Source organism: Marmota flaviventris, chromosome 3, assembly GCF_047511675.1.
Source record: "Marmota flaviventris isolate mMarFla1 chromosome 3, mMarFla1.hap1, whole genome shotgun sequence".
Lineage (NCBI taxonomy): Eukaryota > Metazoa > Chordata > Mammalia > Rodentia > Sciuridae > Marmota > Marmota flaviventris.
The window spans coordinates 78,915,285-78,937,065 of record NC_092500.1 but is presented as its reverse complement, the minus strand read 5'-3'; the positions used below and the strand labels follow the sequence as shown (position 1 = coordinate 78,937,065).

The following is a 21,781-nucleotide window of genomic DNA, read 5'->3' as shown; positions in this document are numbered from 1 at the left end:
AACTCTTAACACCAATTCTCTGCACTTTCCAAGAAATATATCATCATTAACTATAGTCACCATGCTGTATAATAGATCTTTTGAACTTAATCCTCCTATCTAACTGTAATTATGTCTTTTTTTGATCAGTGTCTCCCCAGTTTCCTTTCCCTCAACACCCCTAGCCTTTGGTGACTACCCTTCTACTTTCTACTTCTATGAGATTAACTTTTTTTTTTTTTAATTATACTTATGAATGAGATTATGGTATTCATCTCTCTGTGCCTGGATTATTTCATTTAATATAATGAACCTGAAGAAATCTATCTTAATGAACATTGCATCCAAAATCTTTAACCAAAGCTTAACTCATAGAGGGTATACAATAGATATTTTATAAAAGAATCAGTTTATACTGGAAGAAGATACCTTTTTCAAGTATTCACTAGTCCATATTGGTTAGTGTCAGAGAGAGACTAAGAAAAGTAGGAAGTGTAGGGAGTAACTACCTGTAACAGTGTCATCATCAGCAATGAGAAAATGGGAAAAAATTTCGTGGCAATAATATAACAGTGGCTGCTTATTGCAGAATAATACAAACACCAATTATATTTTTTTTCTATAGAAATTTAAGGCAATTTAGTTCTGTATATCAGAAGGTTAAAAAAAATGATCAGGATTATTTTTACCAAATGGTATTTATTCATATATGTATTTTGAGTTACCTTTAGCATAAACAAAATACAATTTGTGGTTCCTAATGAACTGGCACAGTTATCTGAAAATGTATCTTAGGGTAATAAAGCAATCATTATATTTGGTTATAAAGTACATAAACTTATTTTTATCCTTTAAATAAGTTTATGTACTTTAGTTGGGAGCATTACTTCAGTGAGCTAAATCAGTCTCAAGTAATATTTTCTGTTTCTAAAGTCCATCCCAAATACTTGTGCAAACTGAGATATTCCAGCGATGATGTCACACGGAAGCCATTTTTTAAAAACATTTTGTGACTGCTCTGATTTCTCAGGAATATAGAGAAAACAGTATTGTTGCATTAAAACTAAAAAGCCAAGTATAAAAGGACTCTGGCTTATTTCTAGGTTCTTTCAGCAGAAATGATTCATTGAAAAATAACCGGAATAGTTTATGGGAAATATCAACAGAAACTAGTGCACTGAATTCATTTTGGACATTAGTAACTTGCAGTTTAGCATCATGACTTAGCTTTTGAAAATCATTTTGTTTTCTACAGTGAGTACCCAACAGTGTTGCCAACCTCCTTCCCAGACTAGGTAGTGCTGTGACAGTATTGCAGGGGAGAAATGTGGCCTGAAGGAAATAACAGAAAAAAAAATTCATTAATATTTTTCTAGTTATTTCTTCTCTCAGCCCAATTGCTTTTTAGTCTGGTCTGATATTGTTTAGGACTTTGCCTTGTGGTGAATTACAAGACTGCTACAGTTGTGTTCACAGAGGAACACAATTGAAGAAAAAGTACCAAGGATCTAAAAAAAAAAAAAGAGAGAGAATGTCTGACATCATGATAATGTTCTCCATTTCCTTATACTTGCGGCAGCATCACGTTCACTAGAATACTTGACCATGGTTTTATGATTTCACAAATAGTGTTTGTTCTTCAGTGGTCCCAGGGGCACACCTGCCTGGTTATGCTCAGGGCCTGGTTGATGATATGTTTGGGATATGTGCAAATCAGTGCTGTGTCTGTCTCCCAGGCCAAAACAGTGTTTGAAGAAGAGTCATGGTTCTAAAATAAGTAACACTATAAATATACATCCATAAAAGACTCCAAATTTTAAATTTGAAATTTTTCTTTTACTTCAGAATGGTCAAAATTGGAAATAAAAAAATTTAGCAAGATCCCCTAGAAAAGAGTGATTCAGCATCTACTGGTAGCATTTTAGAAGACATGTCGTGTGACAGTCTTAGGAGCGTTCTGCAGCTAGGCTACACTAGACAATATTCTAGGAATCTTCAACTCATTTTCTGCCTTGTTTTCTCAACCAGGGTAGGTACCAGCTGCTGAAGAAGTACTTTCTGGGCATTGAGCAGCTTTTCAGGGCCGTAGTTAAATTGTTCAAATATAAACATTTACTTCTGCAGTTTTAGAGATTGTTATATAGGGATCTGAGGAAAGTCATTTAAATTGCTTGTATTCCTCTTTAAACAGAATTAATTTTTATTTTTCACATGCTTAGAAAGATTGTTAGCTTCTTTTTATATCTGTACATTCTAAATCACAAAATCATATGGAGAAAAATTTCTCTGATTTCTTTTCCAATCTATGTGAATAAATGTGAAGAAAAAGTTAAGACTTAATTGATATATCTAAATTTTTATTTTAATTTCTCTTTTACTTACTTTATTTATTTACTTAGAAGTACTGGGTATTGAACCCAGGGGCACTTTCCCACTGAGCTATACCCCTAACTCTTTTTTAAATTTTCATTTTCTATTTTGAGACTTGGTCTTCTTAAGTTGCTGTGGCTGGTCTCCAACTTGTGATCCTCCTGCCTTAGCCTCCCTGAGTAGCTGGGGTCACAGGTGTGTGCCACCCACCTGTTTTTTTTCTCTTACTTTTTTTTTTTTTTTTTTTTTTTTTTTTGGTACTGAGGATTAAACCCAGGGGTGCTTTACCACTGAACTATGTCCCTGCCCATTTTATTTTTTTATTTTGAGGGTCTCACTAAGGTATTTAGGGCCTTACTAAATTGCTGAGACTAGCCTCGAACTTGTGAGCCTCCTATCTTAACCTCTCAAGTTGCTGGGATTATGGAAATGCACCATCACATCTTGTTCTCTGTTTTTAAAGAAGAAATATTTGCATTTATTATCACATTAATTAAAAAATCTAAAATATTACTGACATACACTTTGGGGACTGTTACAAACAACCTCAATAATCAATCACTTTCAATCATCTCTGTCTTTTTTAACCTGTTTTGTCAGATTTATACCATCTCTCTTTCTTTTTTTGGTACCTGGAATTGAATCCAGGGGTGCTTAACCACTGAGCCATTTGTCTAGCCTTTTTTTAAATATATATTTTATTTAGAGATAGGGTCTATCTGAGTTGCTTAGGGCCTCCCTAAATTCCTGAGGCTGGCTTTGAATTCACAACCCTCTACCTCAGCCTCCTGAGCTACTGTGATTATAGATGTGTGTGGCCACACCCAGCTCCATCTGTCCTTTTTATTTCAACTCAAGGAGTCATCTCTGACAAAGTTATTTCTCAGATATGATTTAAGCAAGATTTTTATAATCTTTCATCATCTTTACCATGTTTTTGTGAATATGTATACCAGCTATAGTTTGAAATTTTTTTTTTTTTTTTTTTTTTTTTTTACAATTTCTGGCTTAAAAATATTCTGCCCTGTCATCCCCTTAAATACACTTGCACTTGTGGATATTGCTTTCCAAATTTGAAAATGTGATAATTACTTGCATGTTGAAATATGTGGTAAAGGACTTTCTCACACATAAAGTTTTACCTGTAATTGTGGCTTTGAAGGAGAGAAGGGTATGAAGAGATGCAAAGTCTTACCATTAAACAACTCATTAAGAAGGAGAAGGGATATGAAGTCAAGTGCCAGAGATACAGTTGGGAAAGGGTGCTGGCCTTGTTTTGTCTTGGGAATGGGGAGCCACCCCTAGGAAATGACACTGTAGCTGTGTTTGATGCCTCACACCTCATCTAATTGAATCTTCGAAATTATTCAGAGACTTATTACTCATTTTTATAGATAAGAAAATAATACAAATAAGAAAGCACTGAACTAGATAACAGGCTCCCTTAGGTCTAGGTGCTTTGTAGGCCGTGTCTCTGATTCTTAACAGCAGTCCCTGTACAAAGTAGATATTGTGTGTACTGGGTCTTGGAGAGGTCAAGGGCCCTTCTCAAGGGCACAGAACTAAGTGGTTTAAGAAGCCCACTTTCTTTTCAGCGAACCATGTTACATCAGAGGTGAAATGTCTTGACCAGGGCCACAAGTGCAGCTTCGAAGGTCATGGCGATGGTCATAGAGGGTAGATTCTGTGTAGTGGGGCGGGCAGTGGCAGTGGGGATGGGGAAGAGGAGACACATCTAAGAGCTATTTAGGAGTCAGGATAGAATACAGTGTTGGATATGACTGGCGTGGAAAGTGAGCAAAGAAGGTGGAGTTGAGAAGCTCAGGATGACAGAAGGTGGTTCCATTTACAAAGGCAGATACTATGGGAAAGAGCACTTTTAGAGGGCAAAATTGTTGCGTAGGTTTTATGAGTCCTTTTAATTCATGGGTTTTTTTTTTTTTTTTTTTTGGATAAACTTGCTTAGAATCTAAGCTGCTTAGGACCTAAGTTTCTTAGGACCTCACTAAATATCTGAGCCTGGCCTTGAATTTGAGATCCTTCTGCCTCAGCCTCCCAAGCTGCTGAGGTTATAGGAGTGTACCACTGGGCCCAGCTTTAAATTTTATTTTTGAGATAGGGTCTCGTTGAGTTGCTGAGGCTGCCCTCAAAGTTAAGATCCTCCTGCTTCAGCCTCCCATGTTGCTGGGGTTACAAGTATGTATCACTGTGCCTTAAAACATCAGACAAGATCCTGATGTTTTAAGTGTGAAGAAAATAGGGCTGATTAGGGAAGAAAAGTAAAGAGACTCAGAGAGGGTAGGTGACTCTGGAAGCTGGGGCTGGGGAAAGTGGCCCAGGGTCTACTTATCTGGGTACTGAGAAGGAAAGAAACATAGGTGTATGTCAAAGAAACTGGTGGAATTTGGTCGTCCCCATAGTAAGCTTGTGTGATAACACCAAGGGAAAAGGTGGACGGTTTTGTGGGTGAATTAGCAGTGATTTTGCTTCCTTGCCTCGTTGGCTGGTGATGGCACAACATGTATCAGCAGAATACCTGGCGGATTTCCACGGTCAGCCAAGCTGGTCCTGCAGTGTGATCACATCCTGTCCATTCTGGATCTTGGTGAGAAGCCAGGATGATTCAGGCAATTGGACCTTATTTCATTATCCATCTTTGCTCTCTGATAGTTGGGTTCTGAGATCGTTGATTAGGATCTTAATACAACATCTCACAAAGGTGGGGAGAAAAGGGTGGAAAATAGGAAAATGTCAGCAAAAGTGTCACACTCCTTACAAAATAAAATTGGAGACTGGCATCTTTTCCTTTTGGGATTTCATTACATTGTCTACAAAATTAAGATCGAGGGGCTGAGGATGTGGCTCAAGGGGTAGCACGCTCGCCTGGCATGCTTGCGGCCTGGGTTCGATCTTCAGCACCACGTACAAAGATGTTGTGTCTGCCGAAAACTAAAAAAAAAAAAAAAAAAATTAAAAATTCTCTCTCTCTCTCTCTCTCTCTTAAAAAAAAAAAAAAAAAAAGACAAAATTAAGATCGAACCCAGGACTGCCCTACCACTGAGCTTTTTATTTTGAAACAGGATCTTGCTAAGTTGCCCAGGCTGGCCTTGGTCAATCCTTTTTTTTCAGCCTGCCAGTGGCTGGGATTAGAGGTGTGTGCCACTGTGCCTGGCAATTTGAGTTTTTCTCTTTGCATTAGACTGCTCATTATCTCTTGTTCTCTCATTTATTCATTCAGAAATCTGTATTGAGTGGCTATTTGTTGGACAGTGTGCCACTCGCTGAAGATACAGTGTTGCATCTGGCACCCAAGGAGAGTCAACAGATAGAATCACACTTCAGATGAGAGAAGTGCCCTTAGTGAGCAGAGACTGGCTTGGGAAAAGTGTGATAGGGCACAGTATCCCAGGGAGGTGACATTTGAGCCCAGACCTGAGAGAACAAGGAGCTGGAGCTAGGCATGTGGAGATTAGACAAAGTGATTTTTAGGAAGAGGGACTAGTGCAGAGATCTTGGAACTCTATTGCTATTGTTAAGGGGCAATGATCACTTTCTAAACTGTGTAAAAATAGCCATTTCTTGTTGAAAAATAATTATTCTTCAAAGCAGTACATTGCTACTGCTGGGGGTGGTGGTGCACGCTTGTAATCTCAGCAGCTGGGGAGGCTGAGGCAGGAATATCGCAAGTTCAAAGCTTGCAACCGAAATGAGGCGCTAAGCAACTCAGTGAGACCCTGTTTCTAAATAAAATACAAAATAAGCCTGGGGATGTGGCTCAGTGGTCAAGTGCCCCTGAGTTCAATCCCTGGTACTGCCCCCTGACCCAGGAAAAAAAGTTAAAGTAGTGCATTGCCTTTGAATTTTTCTAATGAGGTATCAGGTCTCAACATGGGAAGTTTTTCAGCAGAGCCTAGATATCCCCAAGGTCTTTTCTTAGAAGATTTGATGGGAACTAGTATAATGTTAAGACCACGTGGTATTTATCAAAATACTGCTACTTGAACCCCACTCCAGCACAGCTGAATCAGACACTGGAGGTGTATCTGGGCTTCAGTATGTTCATCCCCTGTCATTAATTGGTGCTGAGAACGTCTCTTCTGCATATTTTCAACTCCAGGATTAAATGACTCCATCGGAATAGAAGTGTTCAGTAAGAAAAGCTGGGAAGTTATGAGCTTATAATAACCCTTGATTGCATGGTCTTTTAAAACTTGTTTTCTTTACTTTGTGGAAATGAAGCTACTGTAAAGCTTTTTGAAAACCAATAAACCCCACCAAAAACTTAGCTGCATTAGACAGGGAGATAAGATTAAATTTGACTGCATTTAATGTGCCATTCTTGAGGGTTGTTTAAAATTTCTTTTAAATGTTATTTGTCTCAGGACAGTGGCACATGCCTGTAATTCCAGTGATTCAGGAGGCTGGGGCAGGAGGAGCACAAGTTCGAGGCCAGCTGCAGCAATTTATCAAGACCCTCGGCAACTTAGGGAGACTCTCCCTATGTTAAAATAAAAAAGGACCAAGGATGTAGCTCAGTGGAAAAGCGACCCTGGGTTCAACCCCCAGTAGCCCCCAACCCAGTTATTTGTCTCCTTTGTTATATCTACTCTGTTGGCTTAATTCTGTTTGCAGTTGTTTATGATAACTTTACAAGGTTGTAAATAGAATATTAAAGAATTTCTTTGAGGGATTGGTCTTTAACTCATGGGTTATTTCAGTTGTTCTTTTGGTTATGCATGCTGTTTTCAAATATTATTTTAAGGAGAAAAAGCACTACTCTAAAATGTAATGTTTAACTGCCATGTTCCTATCTTTAAATCTAGAATGGAAAATAGGAAAGCTGTTTACATTGATGGGAAGAAGGCAATAACACTAGCAATTTCCTGAGGAATGTTTTCTTTCACAGTGTGGCGTGGGTCTATAATAGAAGGTTCAGAATCATGGGTCTTTGTTTTTGCTTACATACTGCAGAGTAATGTGGAATCAAATGCCACCACTCAAGAGCCCTTAGCCATCAATTTTTGAAATGGAAAAAGATTTACATTGTGACATGGATGGGCCTGTTGATAAGCCTCACTGATTGCAATTTTCTAGATGGCTGTAGGTGATTTTCCCAAGTTGACCTCGGGTGAGGTAACTAGATGGAGACAGAATGAGCTTGATCTTGTCCATGACTTCTCTTTTGAGGTGGAGATATTGGCATGCATGGCCACTTTCCCCCCTTTAAATCACAAGCTGGTTTGTTTTTTTCTATGGCTTATGTGCTCAGAGCCTTTAAGCTCAAAATATCAGAATATAATTAGGAAGAAAAAGGGGAGGGGGAGAAAGGGGAGGAAGGGAGGGAGGGAGGATACTAGAGAGAGAGTGGGGGGGAGAGGGAGGGAAGGAGGACCCTGCACTCCCAAACCAGTTGTAAGTAAGTAGCTTTTTCTGTTGGCTCTTTGGATATTTTAAAAAAATTGACTCGGATAATTTGTTAATGTTGGTAGCTGGTAACTAACTGTAGTTTAGTGATCTTACTTCCAGGGATCTAAACAAACAAGAAGGTCCTTTTTAATCAATATTTTAAAATATTTCAAAACTAGAATCCTTTCAAAGAAAATTCTCAGGTTGTCTAATTACTGTAGTTATTTTCCATCAAGTTTTACAATTGAATGTGTTTTTTTTTTTTTTAGTTGTAGCAAAATAAATAATATATCTTGGCAAATCACACTAAAGTGCTTGGTATAATACAAGCTGTTATTTCTTAAAATTTAGAACAGGGTCTCAAAACTAAAATTACATTTTTAGATAATGGTCACTGTAAGTCATTTCTGATAAAAGCAATGGAAAAACTCTCAACCCATGACATTTCAGTCATCACTGATCAATTCCAAGTGAAAAAAAAAATTAAAGATTTATTTAAATTTGTGATGCTAATGTGATTCAGAAATTTGGAAAATGGACATCAGAGTAAATGGCAATGAGCCAACAGGTCATGATGTAAAGATGAGACGGTTCATTCAGTCTTCCCTATAGCAATGATGTATTTTGTGCCTTCAGTGTTCTAAAAGGATGTTCAGAGGTGGCTTCATTCAGAAGGAACAGCAAGGAGACCAGGGGCTGGCCGGGATCAAGCGATGGGGTGAATGTAGATGAGACCACAGAGGAAACAGAGGTTCAAATTATGTAGCAGGGTTTAGGTTGTTATCAGGACTTTGGCTTTTGCTCCGAATGTGGGAAACTTCTGGAGGATTTAATTGAAGGAGTCATGGGGCTCTGCACCTACTTACTTTCCCCAATTGTATAGAATGGAGCAAGACTGGAACCTCCTTCAGAGAAAAGGAGTTTAATCAACCCAGTAGTCCATGAGGTTTGTGAATTCTTTCATCCCTTCTATGGCATTGTATTGAATTGGGCTAGGAAAAGATAAAAATGAAGTGATTGAGATAGCCAGTTATTTTGAAAGGAGATTAGAATACCCCACTTGTTTTTAAAAGTAAGTACTTGTTTTACTAGATTAAACCAATTTGCTAAACAGACATTATGCTGACCTGCCTGATTCCTTGTACCTGAGTCTTCATCTAGCTGACCTCTCTCTGCCTATCATTCTGGACAATATGAGCCATCCAGTATATTCTAGTTGAGGGTGAGATAAAGACAGTTGCAACATCGTGTTATCAGTTCTGAGATACAGTTCATGTTCTAGAATGCTGGTGATGTATTCATTCATGTATGAAATATTTTGAGAGCATCAGCTCTATGTCAGGCATTGTACTGTGTATAACAAGGAGGAAGGCATAGCCTTTTAAGTTATTGTTGGAGGCAGCGGAGATAAACAAAGTTGATTATGTTATTTAATTGAAAAGATCATGAACTTTTGAGTCACAACAAACCATGTTTGAATCCTTTCAGTAGCTGTGTAATTTTAGGTGAATACTTCAAACTCTGTGAACCTGTTTCCTCTTCTGTAAAATTGGGGACAATGTTAACAGGGCGTGGTAGAGAAAAAAAAACATGTAAAGCATTTAATACAGCACCTGATACATGCTAAGCATTCAGTGAGTGATGAATGTGATGGTATGAATACTGCTAATAAATCATGATTAAAAATAATCTTAAAACTAATGTGTTGGCTATACTTGACAGAACCCCAAAGCGGAGTGATACAAACTCGACTTACAGGAATCAAGGCAACATTTGAGGGAGCTTTGAAGAATGAGTCGGGATTTTCCAGGGAGAGAAGAGGGGCCGAGTCATTCAGGAAGAGGGAGCTGCTTGTGCAGGAGGGAAGCCTGGAGTGATTGCTGCTTGTCAGCCTGTGTGTTGTGGCAGGAGGTGGTAGATGGAACAGGAGAGGTAGAGGTGAGCCAGGAGAGGTGGTGTGGGGCCAGATGGCGAAGGCCTGGTGCTGAGCGGTTTGTCAGTCCCTGCCAGCCAAGGCCTTAGCCCGGCTGACAGCGATGAGGTTGGCCATGGTTGGGAGGCTTTGCCTGTGAAGGCCAAGCCCAGTGTCATGGTGAGAACTACCTCCACCTAACACGGACCTGGAGGTAGGCGCTGCTCTCAGGCCTTCTGGTGTGTTTGAGGGTTTGCTTGAGCCTCTGGGGCTTCTGTGAATTGGAAGGTGGCAGATTTATCTTACTCCTTTTATGACCATGTCACCCAGTTGGCCCTTCAGTTTGTATCCTCGGTGCCCACTGGCCTTCTGAGTAGTTGGGCCAATATTGCTAATGATGGGCCTGGTCTCCCCCACTGCGCTCTGAGTCTTGACTCTCTTGGCCTTGAGAAGCTTTCTCGCCCTGCAGTCTTGGCTTCTCACTTGCTGATCTGACACTGAGCTCTGCCTTCCTAGGCTTGAATATTCCTTTGCTATGGAATTTGCTAATTAGGATTCATTGCTGTTTTCCTGCACTCTCTTGTTTTTCCTCTGAGTTGCTGCTGATTCAGTTCAATTTCCATTTTGCTTCTCCTCTGGGAAAGTTTTCCTCAAGCCTTTGTTCTTTTTTTGTGATCCTGGAGAATGAACTCAGGGCCTTGCACCTGCAGGCAAGCGCTCTACCACTGAGCCACACTGCCAGCTCCCCTCATGCCTCTTGAACAGGGCTGGGCCTCTCCGGGAAGTGCTAAGCTTGAACTTTTTTCTCTATACCATGGGAAAAGCACTGAAGATTTCAGAGCAGGAAAGTAATATGATTATGTTTCACAACAGTGAGTTTTGACCTTAATTCTGTCAGTAAAGTGGTTTAGGTTGTCCAGCTAGCTTTCCTGGCTGGCAACAATGGAAAATACTGATTGAAATATAAAATACTGGCTCTTAAGATGCATGAATGAAATCGACTAAGGTAAGGGTGCTCCGCAGCTGAGAGTGAAAGCAGGAACCCTTGGAAGTCAGCAGGGCATCAGGCTGACTGCAGTCTTGAGTGCATTTGCCACATCAGGTAAAATCGAGCATCTGTCTATAGGCTACTTTGGATAGAGGAAATAGAAGACCAAGCTTAGAATCCCCACAAACAGGGTCCCAGAGGACTACACATGCAGTATCATGGAGACCAGGTGCACTGTCTTCCTCCAGCAGGGGACTCTGTGAAACTTCTGGCTTCATAGCTCTCCAGTTGGCTGTCACCAAGATTTGCCGACTGTTCACACTGAGCGTGTGCGCCTGTGCATGTGTGTAGGGGATAAAATCCAAAATATGGTGAGAATTTCCTTTTGGGTACTCCCAGTTTGATCATGCCTGCAGCCATCTGTCAAAAGCAAGTGCAGACCTGCTTTGTAGAAACCCACTGCCATGGCCGCCTAGAGAGCCACCACAGATGATATTCTAAAAACTGTATTTGAGCTTACAGTAAAACAACACTGTAGCATATGTAAGGAACAAGCCACCATTGGTTCCATCTCCTTGTCAGTGATTTACATGGTCCCACTTCAGAACTTTTTGCCTCACCTGGTAGAAGTGAAAGGGTCCCTCTGTAGCTTTAGTTGGGATTTTTATGATTACTAATGAGCTTAAGCACCTTCCATGTTTATGGGCATTTGTGGTTCTCCTTCCTCAAAATACTTCTCATGTCTTTTGTCCCCTTTTCCATTGGGTTGTTTAGATTTTTCTTATTGATTTCTAGGAATATATTTCTTTTTTTTTCTACCTCATGATTTGTTGATTTGCATTTTATTTTTTTATTTATGCATTATAATTATACATAATGGTGGAAATCATTATGCCAAATTCATTTGTGCACATGATTTGATCAGTCTCACTCCCTAGTACCTTCTTCACTTTTCCTCCCCTCCTCTCTCTCCGAGTTTGTTTGTTCTACTCTATTGATTTCCTTTTAATTATTATTATTATTATCTTAATTAATATGTTGTAATTATATATATAAGCTGAGTGTGGTGGCATAGGCCTGTAATCCCAGTAACTGGGGATGCTGAAGCAGAGGATCGCACGTTTGAGACCAGCCTCAGCAACTTAGTGAAATGGTATCTCAAAATAAAAAATGAAAAGGGCTGGGAATGTACCTCAGGTGTAAAGCACCCTGAGTTCAATCCCCAGTACCAAAAAAACTATATATATGTGTACACACACACACACATGTACACATATATATAAATGCACACAATCATACACACATATACAATAATACAGGATTTGTTGTGGTATATTTACACATGGACATAGCACAATTTGGCAGATTTGATTCCTCAGTACTTTCCCATGCCCCTCCCTCCCCCCTCTCCCTTGATCCCCTTCCTTTACCCTATTGGCCTTCTAACAGTACATTTCTCTATCTCTATTTCTAAAGGAGAAAGAGCCTAGTATACTAGGCTTTTTTTCAGGTGTATGTGTTGGAAATATCTTTCCTAGTCTTTGATTTGTCTTTGCAGTCTTTCTGTGGTGTCTTTCAAAGAACAAAAGTTGCATAATTTTTTTAAAAAAATATTTTTTAGTTGTAGATAAACACAATATCTTTATTTTTTATTTTTATGTGGTGCTAAGGATCAAACCCAGTGCGTCACATGTGCTAGGCGAGCACTCTATCACTGAACTACAACCCCAGCCCAAAAGTGCATAATTTAATTTGGTTGATTTATTATTCTTTTGTGCTTATAGATTATGTGTTTTGATTATTAAGAAGTCCTTTCCTACTGTGAGGTTATAAAAACTTTCACCTGTATTGTTTTCTGAATATTTTATGCCTTATCTCTTACATTTAAATGTTCAATGCTCCCTGGAATTGTTTTGTATATTTGGTATGAGTTAGAAATATAATTGAATTTTTTTCCTATAATTTCTCTCCCATAAAATTGTATAGCCAGTTCTTTTAACATCAATATTTACTGAATGGTAACTGCTTTATTCCACTAATCTTCAGTACATGCCTTGCCATAAATCAAGTTTCTACATAGGCACAGGTCCCTGTTTGGATTATTCTTTTCCAATGGCTTATTGGTCTATTCCTGTGCAAATGCCACACTGTATTATTATTAGACTTGTGTGATAAGTTTCTGATAGCTGGTGGGATATTTTTCTCATTTTGCTCTTCCTTAGGAGCCATTATCTTTTGAAGTCTTTGCTGTCATCTGCTCTTTGCTTTGGAATAGTTCCAGCATTTACAAGGAAATGACAAGTGTGAATGAGAGAAGATTCTAGGTTTACTTCTATCTCCCCAGTAAGCCTAAGGAGAAAGATGCTAAGAAGGTGTCTATGGTTGTGCTAGACTTTGTGTCTGTCTTTGTAAGCGAAGCATGCTAGCTCAAGAAAGAGAACTCAATTGTCTAATTTAATGTTACCAGAAATCTTACAGGGTCTGTGATCTAATTTCTAAGTCACTTTTGGAGAAAAATATTATTTATGGGCTTTTCATAAAGTATTAAGAAGTACAGGCTCTAATCTAATCATCCATTTTGTGGTATGTGAGCAAGGACATTTCTAACTTAGACAACTATCTGAAATTTATTATTATATGTAGCTCTGTAAAAATTCTCCCTTTGGTTATTTTTATTCTTATATCACCAGGGAAAATAACTGTTTACTGTAATTTCCTATTAACTATTTAGGTACAAATTATATTAGAATCATATGAAATTTACAGCTTTTATGGAAAAGGCTCACATGAAATAATTATCTAAGTTAAAATTAATTTTTTTACCCCATTGCAATTAAATCAATATTTGTGGTTTTGTTTTCCTTCTTAATATTAACAATATGGTAATGAAAAGTTCAGTAACTTAGTGTTACTTTTAAATCTGCTTCTGTGGGATAGGGATATAGTTCAGTGATATAGTATTTGTCTAGCATGCACAAGGTCCTGGGTCTGATGCCCAGCACTGCAAAAACCAAAAAGAAACCCCCTCTTTAACATTAAAAAATAAGAGTTTTTCAGTCTTGGGCTGGGGTTGTAAGGTTGTAACTCAGTGGTAGAGTGGTTGCCTAGTATGTATGAGGCACTGGGTTTGATTTTTAGCACTGCATATAAATAAATAAAGATCCATAGACAACTTAAGAAATATATATATTAAAAAAGAGTCTTTCACTCTTATTCTAATACTACATATTTTCTTTCATCTTATATTTTCCTCTTCCCTTCATTAACTTTACACTAGAATACAAGGACTCAGTGGATCATTAAAGAATGAATTCTCATACGGAGAAAGTTCCTGAGAATGTTTATTAAATGTCAGTGTGGAGGGCATCTTCCTAGGCAGGATGTAAAACTGAGAATTATTATAAAACAGGACTGACACATTGGATTTACATAGGGAAATAAAATAAATGTGATAGATACTATAAACAAAAGTTGACTCCAAACAGTCTGGAAAAAATAATGCAACAGGACCAACAGGAGGATTTGTAGATGACCAGTAAAGATGCTCAATCTTGGTCTGCATAGGTTCCAGACATTTAAATAAAAGCATGCTTGAAAATCTGGGTGTAATCCTCAACATACTTACTTGTCACTTGTCTCTGAGTCCACTTCTCAGCTCTACTTTGAACTTTTGATGTAGTGCTCTCAAAGTGTGATTTTAAAAAGGAAAAAATAACAATCCGTTGTTTCAGCTCTTCTTGGTCTTGAAAATATGTTGGTGTGTATTTTTGATGAAAGGTGATGTTTGTTCTGTATTCCAGTAGATTCAGGGGTTGCTCTTCTCAGAGTCAAGGGGGGCTTCTCTCTCTGGGTGCCCTCAGAGGCTGCCCTCTCTTGCTTTGATGACTATCTGAGCTAGGAGAAACTGCACCTTTACCGTGAGGTTGACTAAAATACTCTGTTCATTAAAAAAAAAAAAAAAAAAAAAAAACCTTTCAAATTTTATGAGAGAGTTAGATGGTGACTTAGTTTTTAGCTTAATTTTAAACTTGCCGTGTCTCCCTGTACTATATAAAAGTAAAAGTTGTGAAATGTAAAAGCAACTCCCAGGGCTATGGATGTAGTTCAGGGGCAGAGCACTTGCCTAGCATGTTTGAGGTCCTGAGTTCAATCCCCAGCACGGGAAAAGACAAAACAAAACCCCCAAACTGAAAAGGGAAACTTGACATAGGAAAAAATAATCACTGTCCTCCCAAATTGAAGTTTTTTTTTTTTTTTTTTTTTAAAGAATCTCTAATCCTGGGGCTGGGGATGTGGCTCAAGCGGTAGCGCGCTCGCCTGGCATGCGTGCGGCCCGGGTTCGATCCTCAGCACCACATACAAACAAAGATGTTGTGTCCGCCGAGAACTAAAAAATAAATATTAAAAATTCTCTCTCTCTCTCTCTCTCCCTCCCTCCCTCTCTCACTCTATCTTAAAAAAAAAAAAAAGAATCTCTAATCCTAAATAAGAAAAAATATTTTAGATAGTTATTTCACACATGATGATTATTATAGATACTGATTTGTTGATTTATTTTCTTTCTTTTTTTTTTTTCTGTTGAAGAAGATTGAATCTGAGGCATTATTAGGTGGTCGGGGTACAAAATTCCTGCTCTTAGGGAATTTCAGGGAAGGAGAAAAATAACAAAAGAGTAACCAAATGAATAAATAATATTGCATAGTGATATGTGTTTTAAAAAGAAAATAAAGCAGGGTAAGGAATAAGACTGGCAGGAGTATTGGTAGAGGAGGCAATTTCAGAAATGAGGTCTGGGCATGGCCTTCCAGAGGAGATGACATTGGAATTGAATCCAAAGTGTAAGAAGGAACAAGCTGGGAAAATTGTGTCCTGGGCTGAAAGCGAAAGCAAAGATCTTGTGTGAATGAGTGTGGTGTTTGTGAGAAGAGCAGACATGGTGTATAGACACCACATTTTCTTTATCCATTCATCTGTTGAAGGGCACCTAGGTTGGTTCCATTGCTTATTTATTGTGAATTGAGATGCTTTAAACATTGATGTGGCTGCATCACTGTAGTAAGTCCTTTGGGTATATGCCAAGGAGTGGGATAGCTGGGTCAAATGGTGGTCACATATTCATATATGGTGGTTCAAGTTTTTTGAGGAATCTTCATACTGCTTTCCATAATGGTTGCACCAATTTGCAGTCCCACTAGCAATGTATGAGTGAACCTTTTCCCCCACATCCTTACCAAGATTTATTGTCACTTGTATTCTTAATAATTGCCATTCTTACTGGAGTGAGATGGAATCTCAGTTTGGTTTTAATTTGTATTTCTTTAATGACTACAGATGTTGAATATTTTATCATATAATGTGATATATATATGTGTATATATATATATATATATATATATACACATACATACACACACATATATATATACACACACACACAATGGAATATTACTCAGCCATGGCATTTGCTGGTAAACAGATGGAAGTGGAGACTATCATGCTAAGTGAAATAAACCAATCCCAAAAAACCGAAGGCTGAATGTTCTCTCTGATATGCAGATGCTAACACACAATAAGGGTGGAGGGTAGGGAAGAATAAAAGTTCATTGGAGTAGACAAAGGAGAATGAAGGGAAGGGAAAGGGCATGGGAATAGGAAAGACAGTAGAATGCATTGAACATTACTATTTTCATATATGAATACGTGACCAGTGCAACTATACATAATGTTCAACCACAAGAATGGGATCCATGGGCCTTGGAGTCGGAGCCATTACTGCAGGAAAAGGTCCCGCAGAGCCGAGCCGTCAAGATGTGTGACTTTACGGAGGATCAGACCGCAGAATTCAAGGAGGCCTTCCAGCTGTTTGACCGAACAGGTGATGGCAAGATCCTGTACAGCCAGTGTGGGGATGTGATGAGGGTTCTGGGCCAGAACCCCACCAACGCCGAGGTTCTCAAGGTCCTGGGGAACCCCAAGAGTGATGAGATGAATGTAAAGGTGCTGGACTTTGAGCACTTCTTGCCCATGCTGCAGACTGTAGCCAAGAACAAGGACCAGGGAACCTATGAAGATTATGTTGAAGGTCTTCGGGTGTTTGACAAGGAAGGGAATGGTACTGTCATGGGCGCTGAAATCCGTCATGTCCTTGTCACACTGGGTGAGAAGATGACAGAGGAAGAAGTGGAGATGCTGGTGGCAGGGCATGAGGACAGCAATGGTTGTATCAACTATGAAGAGCTTGTCCGGATGGTGCTGAATGGCTGAGGACATTTCTGGTATTCCCTGAGCCTGTGCCTTGCCCTGTATTTGTATGGTGACCCTGGAGGCTTCCTAGGCTCCCCTGTCAAAACACCTTTCCCACCTGGTCTTTCATGGATGATGTTTTCCATCAGCATTCACCAAATAAACCTGTTTTTTTGGCCCACAAAAAAAAAAAAAAAAAAAGAATGGGATCCTAATTAGTGTAGGGGTTCTGTGTTTGGGTTGAGGTCTCTAATTAACTTTGTGATTGTGGCATGCTTAGTGATTAGGAAGTTTGTGTGCAAGGACACAGAATGCCTGACTGCTGAGAAAACTTCTGTGTAAAGACACAGGATACCTGGCTGCTGTAGCAATGTCCTTCATGAGGAAACTCTGTGTTGGAGTCTTATCAGTTTTGACCTTCATCTCAGGCACACAGGGACTTGTAGGTATTCTGACTGAGAAATGTACAGGGAAGCATTCCTCTGGTGAGCAAACTCCCAGGGGGCAACTGGCACTCTGTTTCCCATGCTTGGAATGCTAGGCAGTTCTCCTGGAAGCTAGTAAGATAACTATTAGGTATAGTAGAAACTTCCTAGTCACTAAGCATCCCACAATCACAAAGTTAATCAGAGACCTCAACCCAGTGTCCTTAGAGAAAAGGCCTCTGTGTCAGATAATCAGTCCAGTAATCAGCGTGGACTTTGATCTTAATTATCCAGCACCTGGGATTAAAAGATTACTAAATGATAATGCAATCATGGTACTCATGACCTAATGTAACTTTTGATATAAATAAACGTGTCTGCTTGGAAGGACAGTCACTTCTTTTCCTGTCTCTGCATCTTGTCTCTGTGTCTCCTTTTATTTTTCTTGCAAATTAGAATAAGTTATACTGTATGTATGTACAGTATGTCAAAATCCACTCTACTGTTATGTATATCTAAAAAGAACAAATTAAATAGTTTTTATTTTGAAAAAAGCAAACATGGGTGTTATTGGTGCTGGGGCACAGTGATCCCTGTATGTTATGGGACTGCTTGATCTAGAGTGACACCTTCCTGCATCCCCAGGGGTCAGCACAGCCACCCCAAAACCCCCAAGGACTCTGGTGTAGCTGGAGCAGAGGAACCCATGTGAGAGAAGATCGTGGAGAGGTGGACAGCAATCAGGTCCTTGAGCCCTGGCAAGAGTCTGGAGTTTGTTTTAATAACAGGCAGCCACTGGAATGATGTAATCTGATAAATGTTTTTAAAAGATCACTCTGGCTATCCTTGCAGACGGAGAGTGAATCAAGTTAGGTGGCTATTGCAATAGTCCAGGTAAGAGATATGGACTGGGGCAGGGGTGGTGTTGGGGGTCTCCTTGGGCATAAGAAATGAGCTTTGCTAACTCATTGAAAGATTTGCTAAGCAATAAGAAAGGGAGGAATCAGGATGGCTTCTCAGTTACTTTATAAGGAGCTGGGAAGAATGCAAAGAAATCAGATGATAGAAAAATATGAAAATGAAGCTGTAAAATAATACTTCACCAATCAATTTAGGAAATGAAACATGGGCTATTTACTTGAATTTGAAAATTCTTATGATCCTAATTTTGATACTTTGTTTTAAAAAGTTTTTAAAAATGAGTCTGCCAAGACAAAGATCATTTGGAAAGGATTCATGACTTTGACAGAAAAACAAGCATCATTCTATAGTTGTAATGTTCTATGATGTAATTTACTGGACTGATGTTGGCAATATTTCAGGATACACATTGAATTTGTAGCAATATTTCTTAATTTCTATTACAAAGCTAAAATGTTAAGTCATTTTTCTTCCTATAAAGTCAAACAAACTAGCCAGACATATTCACTTAACATTCTGTGAAACCAACTCCATTCTGTTACTAAAATAAATGTCAGGATTTTTTTAAGCCAAAGAGTTAAAATAATTATTTATGGGAAGCAAAGTATGTACTCTAGATCAGGAACATGGAGACTGGGACATAAATATATCCTGAAGCTGGAATTAAAGTAAAAAATGTGACTAGTAGAAATAACAGCTCACTCTCTCCTCTGTTGTGGGGATTGGTAAGCCTTTGTTGATTTGCTGGGGTTGCTACAGGCAGGGAGGCAAGTGTGACAGGCTAGGTAAAAAGCTGATGGGGACCAGGTGCAGTGGTGCACACCTGTAATCCCAGACTTCGGAGGATGAGGCAGGAGGATCACAAGTTTGAGGCCAGCCTCAGCACCTTAGTGAGAACCTGTCTCGATATCAATAAATTAAAAAAAAAAAAAAAAAGAGCTGGGATGTAGCTCAGTGGTAAAGAGCCCCTGGGTCCAATCCCCAGTACTGGCAGGAGGTGAGGGGAAGCTGATGTGAGCATTGTTTACATTAGCAGAAACACTGTCCAGAATGTGATGATAAAATTTGCCTTATCACTTCTGGAATATTGTATTCTAGGTGTAATGATCCAGGGACTAATGGGTTGCAGTTACAAGGATACAGAACTCAACTTAATATGAAGATGGGTCTTCAGTCAAGACTAAGGGCAGAGTGAGTTAGCAGGGTACCCGAGGGGAGACTTCCCAGTTGGGTCATGGGGTGTCTAAGCAGAAGCCAAAAAGCTGCGTGGTAGGATGTCAAGGAAGTGAGTCAGACACTTCATGGATTTTGGAGCTGTGATGTCTAAATCGTTTCAGCACTGTGACAATTATTCAATGCACTTGTCTCCATAACACCTCAGCATTAGAATAAAGTCTGTTGACAACATCTGTCCTGTGGTTTGCTTCGAAATGGTTGCTTGATGGTTAAACTTCACAAGAGAAACACCCCAGTGACAGAGGGCCACACCTGCAAGCTTAGCCACCTCTCTTCTAGAGAACAAATTACAAACTGGTATCCCAGGGCCAGAATGCAGCCCTGGGATTGAGGAATATTTGATTTCAGGAGCTTCTTCCTTCTCCTCCTCCTCCTTCTCCTCCTCCTCCTCCTCCTCACTCCTCCACCCCCACCCTCCTCCTCCTCTTCCTCCTCCTCCTTCTTCTTTTAAATAGGGAGAGTGGTATAAAAATCTGGATTTAAAGCTTCTCTCAAAATTGTAAGGGTTCATAAAGCCCAGGGGTGGCATTTTCTGGCTGGCCTGAGAGGCTGGAACTGAGTGAGTTTCCTTCTTCAGGAAGGGCATGAACCTCCAACTTGCCCCGGTCCCCGCCATTCCATTTCATGCACATCATCTTCCCGTCTGCCTGCCTCTCTCATTTACATCATCTATCCCCGACCTGTTGACATTTGAGTTTTGACTTCTGATTGAGATGCTGACACTCTTACCCATCTAGGGAAGAGAAATAAAGGAGAAAGGAAAGTGGAGAATGGGAAAGGGGAGGTATTTAGGGAGGATCATAGTGCAGAAGAAAGATCCTTGGACTTGCATTAAGAGGACCCAAATTTCATTCTCAGTTCTGCCTCTTATATCTTGAAGCCTTTATTTCTTTGTCTACTGAGCAGAGAGCAAACAGGAACATATAGACTGGGACAGAAATATATCCTGAAGCTGGAATTAAAGTAAAAAAATGTGACTAGTAGAAATAACACCTCACTCACTCCTCTACAGTGAGGCTTGGTAAGACTTTGTTGGTATTTATTTTTTACTTATTTATTTATTGAACTCAGGGGCACTTAACTACTGAGCCACATCCCCAGGCCTTTTTTTGTGTGTGTATTTTATTTAGAGACAGAGTCTCACTGAGTTGCTTAGCACCTTGCCAAGTTGCTGAGTCAACTTGAACTCAAGATCCTCTGCCTCAGCCTCCCCAGCCGCTGGGATTATAGACATGTGCTATGGTGCCCAGCGGCATTTATTTTTGAATGGCATAATGTTTACGGGAGCACTTGGCATATAATCTTGCCTAGTTCTGTGTTCAGTGCTGGTCAGCAGGGGTCCCTCTGTGACCCCTGAGAAATCCTTGGCAACTGTAATGCTCCACTGTTTTGTGATGGTTGGTTTTCATTTTGTTTTCTCTGCCAGATTCTTTATTGTCTTACTCAGCTTTTTATCGTGAGTACCTAACATGATATCTTGATGAATAAATGAATTGATGAGTGAATTCTGAGGGTTGGGGGAGAGGAAATAGAAAAGGGCAGTGACTGGGCATCTCCTACCTTCCCCTTTTGTGGGACCTTGGTCTTCTAGTCTAATCTCTTTAGGAATTCATCCAAACTCACCTGGACCACTTTGTACCAGGGTTGAGTATTCTTATGAAATGAAGAGGTATATCCTGGTTCTTTGTTTAGAAACTTTAAAAAATGAGTTTTGTTTATGGCTCCAGAAATAGCTCTTAGTACCTGGAGCTGAAACACTGTTTTGGTGTAGCATGATTCTGCTTCTCACTGAACCCTTCATAGTTTAAAGTTGTTTTATTAACAAATTATTTTGCTTTTGTGACTTAAAAGTAACACTCTGAAATATTTCCTATAGTAATTCATTACTCAGATGTATAATTTTTTAAGAAGGAAAAACGGAAAAAAAAGAGAACAAGGTAATGTTTAGGTGGTGAAATATTTTTGCTGGAAGCACCGGCTCTCATTATCTGACATCACATAAAGCCCTGGCCATACAGTGTCAGCAGGTGCGACAAAGGTTACTTTTTATTACTGTATAATAATGAGACAGTTGTGTACTTTGATTAAATGGACTTTTGGGGGGTGTTTCCTGGCAGTATAGCTATAGAAAGTGTTCTAAAATTTAGAATGAGACCTGGGTTTTAATTCAGATTCCTTATTTACCAGTTAGGAGAGGAAGCCAAATGTTCAAATGGAAAAAGAGATAAATTGTGTTCTCTACTCACCACATACTAGGTATTGTGCTAAATACTGTGCCTCGTGGTAGTGCTCGCAGTGTCT

General features: G+C 39.4%; 2 protein-coding genes across 5 annotated transcripts in view; both read left to right on the top strand.

The window, feature by feature from the left end:
- The window catches only part of Bicd1 (BICD cargo adaptor 1), a 223,939-nt gene that overhangs the window by 2,597 nt on the left and 199,561 nt on the right, over window positions 1–21,781 (top strand). The gene's annotated exons all lie outside the window — the stretch shown is intronic.
- On the top strand, window positions 16,428–17,102 carry LOC114091650 (myosin light polypeptide 6-like). The gene has a single exon (XM_027934102.2). It carries the CDS (start codon window positions 16,464–16,466, stop codon window positions 16,917–16,919), a length of 456 nt encoding a protein of 151 aa, XP_027789903.2. The 5' UTR covers window positions 16,428–16,463; the 3' UTR covers window positions 16,920–17,102.

Excerpts from the sequence above, each read along its gene's own strand:
- LOC114091650 (XM_027934102.2), top strand. The coding sequence starts at position 16,464 with ATGTGTGACTTTACGGAGGATCAGACCGCAGAATTCAAGGAGGCCTTC.